The sequence below is a fragment of the Gasterosteus aculeatus genome, chromosome 4 (genome assembly GCF_964276395.1).
Source record: "Gasterosteus aculeatus chromosome 4, fGasAcu3.hap1.1, whole genome shotgun sequence".
NCBI classification, from domain to species: Eukaryota; Metazoa; Chordata; class Actinopteri; order Perciformes; family Gasterosteidae; genus Gasterosteus; species Gasterosteus aculeatus.
The window spans coordinates 32359151-32366083 of record NC_135691.1 but is presented as its reverse complement, the minus strand read 5'-3'; the positions used below and the strand labels follow the sequence as shown (position 1 = coordinate 32366083).

The window sequence follows — 6933 nt, the reverse complement described above, 5'->3', positions numbered from 1 at the left end:
GCGTCGCATACAGTGAGTTACCCAGTGTGACCTCTGTAGGAGAGTGAGCTGCAGGCCTCCGCTGCTCACTGGTGGATCGCTGAGGTGTTGCTGGAGCCAGTTGAGGTGTATGCGGCGTGGAGGGGGGACTGTCCAGTGCAGCTGGGTTGGCATATTGACACCCGGAACACCTTGTTTGCTGAACTCAAGCTTAAATGGCATGTGGAGGAATCTGTAGCGCCTGAAAGACGTACCGAATGTGGTCAGCATTGATGACTTGTGGCCGAGCTGTATTTGCCACCTCTTGACCTGTTGTGCCACCCACTGGAGTTTGGCTGAATTGCGTCAACAGTGGTAGCTGTTTGGGGCTGGGCTAGAGCGTTATTACTCTCCTCAATCATTTTATATATGCGGCAGATTTTAATAACTTGGATCATGCATGGTTGATGGTTAATTCACTGTCACGTAGCAAAGCCTTTCTCGTACATTCTGATACCACACACTATTCTGTCACAAATCAGTTCATCTGTCAGGTCTCCAAAGTGACAACTTTTAGCTTTGATCCTCACGTCACTGATGTAGGATTCAATAGTCTCTGCTTGCTTTTGATTTTGTGAACGGAACTTGTGTCTCTCCATAGTTTTGTTGTGTTGAGGGTTACAGACCCGAAATTTCCGTTTCAAGCACTCTGGATTTTCAGCCGGAACGATAACAGCTCCATCTTCACCTGGCCTCCGCTCCTGTGAGATTGAGGAGGATATATGCCTTTGTCCTAGCAGTCTTGTCGAGTGCGGCGCTGCTATGAAGATATCATATTCCTGTTCAAAAGGCCGCCAATTATCAAGTCTGGTCTGCGAAATCCATCAGCCATTATTGCTTTAGTTGAGATGTTAGCTTAATTGTCTGCTTTGCACAAGGCAAAAAAAGTGTACCACTGTAAAAATGTCTTCCAACCTCAACATCAACATTAAAAGATTAATTTCTTGATTCCAATTTATCTTCTTTTTAATCAAACCTGTTTAGATTAAAATAGTGATTGTAGGCCTCTTACTGTGCTATTGGTCTCTGCTGAGCCTCAGGTGGAGGAGTGTGAAGAAGAAGAATATGTGACTACGGCACGAGTGTCAAGAGGACGGTGTATAAGGTGTATCAATGCATTCTTAAAAAATGTAATTAATCAATACACAACAGGGAACATTCCATGAATGATTGTCACCCGTGTCAAAATAACATATCTGACCAGGATGTATCCTGTTGTGTAAGGATTCGTTTAATTTGACGGGATGAGGTTGACGGTTGAGTGAAATGAAGTCCAACATGACAAGAAAAGTAATAATAATTTGTATTAAACAATTTGTGTATTAGCCCCTAAATGTGTAACGAATTTTCCCATAAATTTACAGTAATCTACTGGCAGCCACATTTCCTGTATTCTTCTGTAATTTTACAGCATACCTACTGTAAATTACAACAACGGCATACTACTGTAAAAACACACACAGTATAGTGATGTATAGAAACAGCAATATCCTACCGTGATGCCCATGAACAGATAATTACTGTAAAATGTTTTACAGTACTGCAGAATGTATGACACTTAAGATGATTTCAAAACAAAACCCCTTAAAATTTCCAACGTAAAAAGGACTCAAAGAGATTAACTTTAATAAAAGTATATTATTGAAAGGCTAAGTAGTGTCAAACACACTTGACAGTAATCACTTTTTTGAAAAATACAAGTAAATAAAAGTAACATAAAATTGGATTTGTTAAAACAAATGCAAACATATTCAACAGCAAAAAACATTCAAAATACTTTTATAACTATTCGATACAATCGGTGAACACTGAATGCATTCTCAACAATCTACAACCAAGACAAAGGCTGAAACTACACGATTAGGAAAGTGAACACGATTTTAAAAAGTGTTACCTAGGGAGAAAGGAGAGGTAGCACTCTGCATCCTGGTATTCCTTTTTTTCTAATGATAGGTCCTGTGTGGAAATATGCAGTGGCCACATAGAGTACAGGAGTTTTTTTTATCAGCGTGGCCACATAGGGATTGTTTTGACAAACTAACCGTGCTGTCTTCAGCATCGATAGCGCTCGTACAGGACGCCATTGTGACGTCATAAAAGGTCTTTGTGATCTGGGAGAACTCCCTATAAAACGTTAATCTAACTGATATCGCTCCTCTCATCAAAGAGGAAGCGAGTGAGTGGCGAACTAATCCAGCTGGCTCAAATTAACCTGCGCCGGAGCAGGTTCAAGTTTTCGCATGTGTTGCTTTGGTAATTTAGCCAAACCTGTTTCGGGGGGCCAAAAAGCCTGATCTACGTCATCTTATCCTGAAAATGATCCGGCTGCGGGGCCCGGCCGGTTACTATTTGACCGGTACCTACCGTACCGGAGCGTTGCGCAGATGTTGGTGCTTCCTTCGGTGCCTGAGCAAATTGAAATACTTTTTTTACTCTACTCTGATGGATCCACCCTCACAGCAGCTAACGATAGCCTACCGATTTTGTAGCTACAGTAGCTAGCTATCCATCTACGTTCTAATTATTCAAGTCTGGAAGCATTGGTGGCTGGTCCATAAAGGGCAATGGGGCGTGGCCCAACCTTGAGCCCAAAAAAGAGATTAGAATTTTTTTAATTATATAAAAAATACATTTGACTAGTTTTCAATATGTGTCTATTTGTGTTTTTGAAACATTGAAAATACCCAGTACTATTTGTAAATTACGATATCTGCGCAAAATATATGCTTTTCCTACACATCCTTTCCGTTGATCTCAGCTGGGCTCGGCCCCAATGCGCGTCTTAGAAGCAGTCAGCCAATCACTGATGAAGTTAATAAGTGACATTATAATTTCAGTCCTAAAATACATTGAGATTTGGGCTTCGCCCACGCCGCCCCACGCTGCGCTCTGTCAGGGCGAGTCTCCGACTACTGGAATGTTTACTGTCTGGAAGTTTCAATAAATCGAGACAAACAATAAGTGTCAATCTAACATAAATTATTTTTAATATATGTTACATATCTTTAGTTCCTGCACAATGAGAAAAATTCTAAAATTAAATTAGTATTCCCCAAATTCCTATTAACTAATATATACACTACCAGCTCTTACAGAGGAGAAACACTAAGTGTACTGTAAACCGTTGTTAACAATTAATATAGTGTTTATGGGTTGAAGTTAAATGTTAGAATTTGTAGTTTGAAGCAGTGTTTTAATTATTTATTAATATTTACAGTATTGTTTAAACAGTTAATGTTATGATAAATTTGAAGAAAAAAATGGCTTGGCAATTAACAAACCATTTCTTTATTGTCATCAATCGTCATTTTGTGCTTTTCAAAAAAAAAAAGTATGATCAGGAACCGTTTAAGAAAACCCAAACGATAACCATTCCTAAACACACCAGTCAAACGCTTTTTTCAATCTGATAAACAGGTTGATCATCATTGTGAAAAACACTTGATAAAACAACCATTTGAATAAACTGGTAAAACATTACTTGATGATAGATTATACTAAATTCTATCCACCTCATTGAACGATTAAGACAGCAACCATGGCAGAGAATGTAAAAAGTTCAAATAAACCATTAAAAACATTGAAAAGAGCTTTTGTGTTACTTACAAAAATGTAATGTTATCAAATTTAGAAAAAATGAAGAATATTCTTTGAACAACATGCACAACAACAGAACTCACCCTTCTGACCCTATTTGTCACCACCACCACTTCTGACCCTATTTGAACACTTTATTAGCAACAAATAAAGTTAAATACACAGTGTAATATTTTGATTGAAGGGTTCACACCCTCTCAGCCCCAGTACCAAGTGTTCAGATCATTAAAAGCTTGGTACTCCTTGTGGTTTTGTAAGTATATACATGTTTTGCAGGCAATTTCTCTTCCAAACAGAGCGCCTTTAACTTTAAACGCGCTTCTCCAGTTGAAGAATCGCATGTACTCGGTGTGATTTTGGTCAAGGTAAAGTAGCCGCTCTGCCAACTCCTTTGGAGAAGGAAAGTCATCGACATGAATGAAAGACTCAGCTGGGGCGTGGCCCTCATACGTGTGTCTTGGCGGGCCCATAACTACCGGAACACTTCCCCAAGTCAAAGGATTAAAGAACTTCTCTGTGATGTAATCTCTGTGGAAGGAGTTCTCAAAGGAGAGGTAGAATTTACAAGCAGAAATCATTTTTACAAAGTCTTCATTACCAATAGGTTTTTCAAAGGCTCTCCCATAAGCATGAATCGTTACGTGTTTCTTCAGTTCATTGTAGTACTGAACTCTCTTCATATTCGGGCTCCAGTTGCTCACAATCCAACACACCAACTTGTCCTTTGCTGGCAATTTGAAACTCTCCTCTGCAGAGGTCACGGGATACAGATACCCATAAGGCACTGGGATACTTGAATCACGCCGATAGTTGCATGTCAAGTTGAAAAGCTCATTCAGTCCAGTGATTTTACCTGAGTTGGTGGGCGACTCCATATTTGACCAAACCCATTTCTGAAAAACGGGGCGTGGCCCTTTGGGCATGTTTTCTAAACTTCCATGTATATCCCTGTGGTGGAAGACCACCCCGTGGGCCTTATGGTAAAGTTCCCTGTTATCTGTTAAGTGGCATCTTGTGAAATTGAAAATGTCGCAGTTGAGTTCAAATCTGAAGCCACACGGCAGAGTTGTGCTCAGAGTTGTGCTGGTCTGGCCACATCCAGACCAGCACAACTGTGTCGGGCTCAGCGTCCACTGCTGCCGCCTGGAGCTTCTCGGTCGGACCTGAATGTGTTTTATTGAGGAGCTCTGTGGAGTTGCTGGGGATTGAGTCATGGCTCTGTGCTCTCTCTGCACACAGGAAGGCAGGACAAAACTGACCAACTCTTCCAAAATCGGGGTAGGTGATGTCGGCCTTGTACGAGATGAAAAGGAAGATGAAGCAAAACGCCAAAAGGCTGCCGAAGAGAATTGGACGCTGAGGAGTCCACTGGGAGGCTGAACAGGACATGGCTCACCTTCAGAGACAGAACAGATGCAGCAATTGTAGACACAACATTTGAGTGGACAATGTGTTGAGTTGTCTGTCATCTCAAAAAGTGTTTTCGATGTGCTTTATTTCTCCATTTTTCTAAAGTTTCTTTCACAATACACGGAAAGTATCTGAAAAAAGTGCAAACGGTGTTCTTTCACCCCAGTGACATACTCTCATCTAGCAGACCAACCGAAAGTCATTGATTCCAGAAACGGGTGTGGTCAATTGTGTGTACATTTACATATATTTATTTATGCCCTAGTGTATTTAGTTATTGTGGTCTATCATTATTAGATTTTTTCCTTACTTTTTACAGCTGCTCTTATTTTTTATTTAAGTATCTCACTGTTCACTTTGCAGCTACGATCCTGGGAATTTCCCCTTTGTGGGACGATCAAACTCTCTCTCTCTCTCTAGACAAGGTTAGTTGTTACTTTCTATGCTCCGGTTCGGTAGAATGAGGAAAACACTAAATACCATGTGTATATATATATATATACACATATATATACACAGTGAATTCTGATACGTTGGTATGAGTCAGAGACCCAAGGCCTTTCCGAACTGGTTCATTTGTAGTTTTAAATCTATATAAATGCATTTGTGTGGATCATCTCTAATGTTTAAGGACATTTTGAAGGCGTGAAACCTTTCATTGTTTCACAAAATGTCTCTCTGAACGTTCACAAACTAAACTGATTACTGTAAAAATGTCCACCATAACTACATTTCTTCGTTGCACTTTATCTTCTTTTTAATCGAACATGTTTAGATTAAAATAGTGATTGTAAGCCTCTTACCGTGCTGTTGGTCTGCGCTGAGCATCACACGAGTGTCAAGAGGATGATGTACAAGGTGTATCTATTGTCAAAATTAAAAAAAATTGAATTATACAAGAGGGAACATCCTGGTTAGACAAACTGGATGAACACGTTGGGTTACAAAGCTGGTACTTTAATACGGGTAGTTTGTGGAATTGAGGAAGTTGACGGTTGAAAAGAAATTATCTTTAATGTACAGCACGCTGTACACTGTCGTATATAATGTATCGAGGTGCAAAGTAATGAACACGCTCTTGATATGTAGCGATCACCGGCGGATATGACACCGATGATTGCAGAGTCATCAGAACTTCTGTAGGTGGCAATTGTTATATTAAAAGTCAGGTGTATTTGGCGAAGAGGAAGGGAGCTAGGACAGATCTGTGTCGGGCCCCGTGCTGCAGAACACCAGGTCGGACTGAATTTACTTGAAAAAGCAATAACAGGATACAGTCAAACTTAATACAGTCATGGATTTTTGGCCTTACCGTGCAGCTCTAATATGAATACATTTCATTGGATCATCTGCACCCTTTATGGATGTTAAGACATAAGAACTTTCAACACTTCATAATCTTGAGTGACATTCATTTTTAATAGAACATTAAGATAGTGATTAAAGGTCCTCTTACTGTGCTTTTGGTCTCTGCTGAAGTTGTGACTTGTAAGTAGAGCCTCTTTACTGCACGCTCTAAACGGATGTATGCATTTCTGTTATCTTACTGGCTTGACAAACTGGATAAACCTGTGGATGAATAGAGTAGTGTGCCTACGGTTATGTGATAAGGGAACGACATTTGTAGGCTTTAGCAAATTTCACAGGACAACATGTAAAACCATGACGACATAAGGAAAAGGAAACAGCTAGCTAAAATTGTAAGAAAATTAGAGCATTAAAATGTGTTTTATTGAGGAGCTCTGTGGAGTTGCTGGGGATTGAGCCATGGCTCTGTGCTCTCTCTGCACACAGGAAGGCAGGACAAAACAATGTGCTTTATTTCTCAATCTTTTAAAGTTTATCCCAAAATACACAAAATGTATCCGACAAAACCACAAACGATTGTCTTCCACCCCAGTGACATAC

General features: G+C 40.0%; 1 protein-coding gene across 2 annotated transcripts; it reads right to left on the bottom strand.

Moving 5' to 3' along the window:
- Window positions 1-3209: 3209 nt before the first annotated feature.
- On the bottom strand, window positions 3210-6565 carry LOC144383016 (4-galactosyl-N-acetylglucosaminide 3-alpha-L-fucosyltransferase 9-like). 2 transcript variants are annotated; one of them, XM_078100351.1, is made up of 4 exons: window positions 6482-6549; window positions 5829-5889; window positions 4709-5011; window positions 3729-4677 (listed from the first exon to the last, which is right to left on the bottom strand). In XM_078100351.1, the coding sequence occupies exons 3-4, from the start codon at window positions 5002-5004 to the stop codon at window positions 3813-3815; spliced, it is 1161 nt and encodes a 386-aa protein (XP_077956477.1). In that variant the 5' UTR covers window positions 5005-5011; window positions 5829-5889; window positions 6482-6549; the 3' UTR covers window positions 3729-3812. The 2 variants fall into 2 exon arrangements, with proteins under 2 accessions (XP_077956476.1, XP_077956477.1); XM_078100350.1 differs by having other exon boundaries at window positions 3210-5011; window positions 6482-6565.
- Between the last annotated feature and the right edge of the window lie 368 nt (window positions 6566-6933).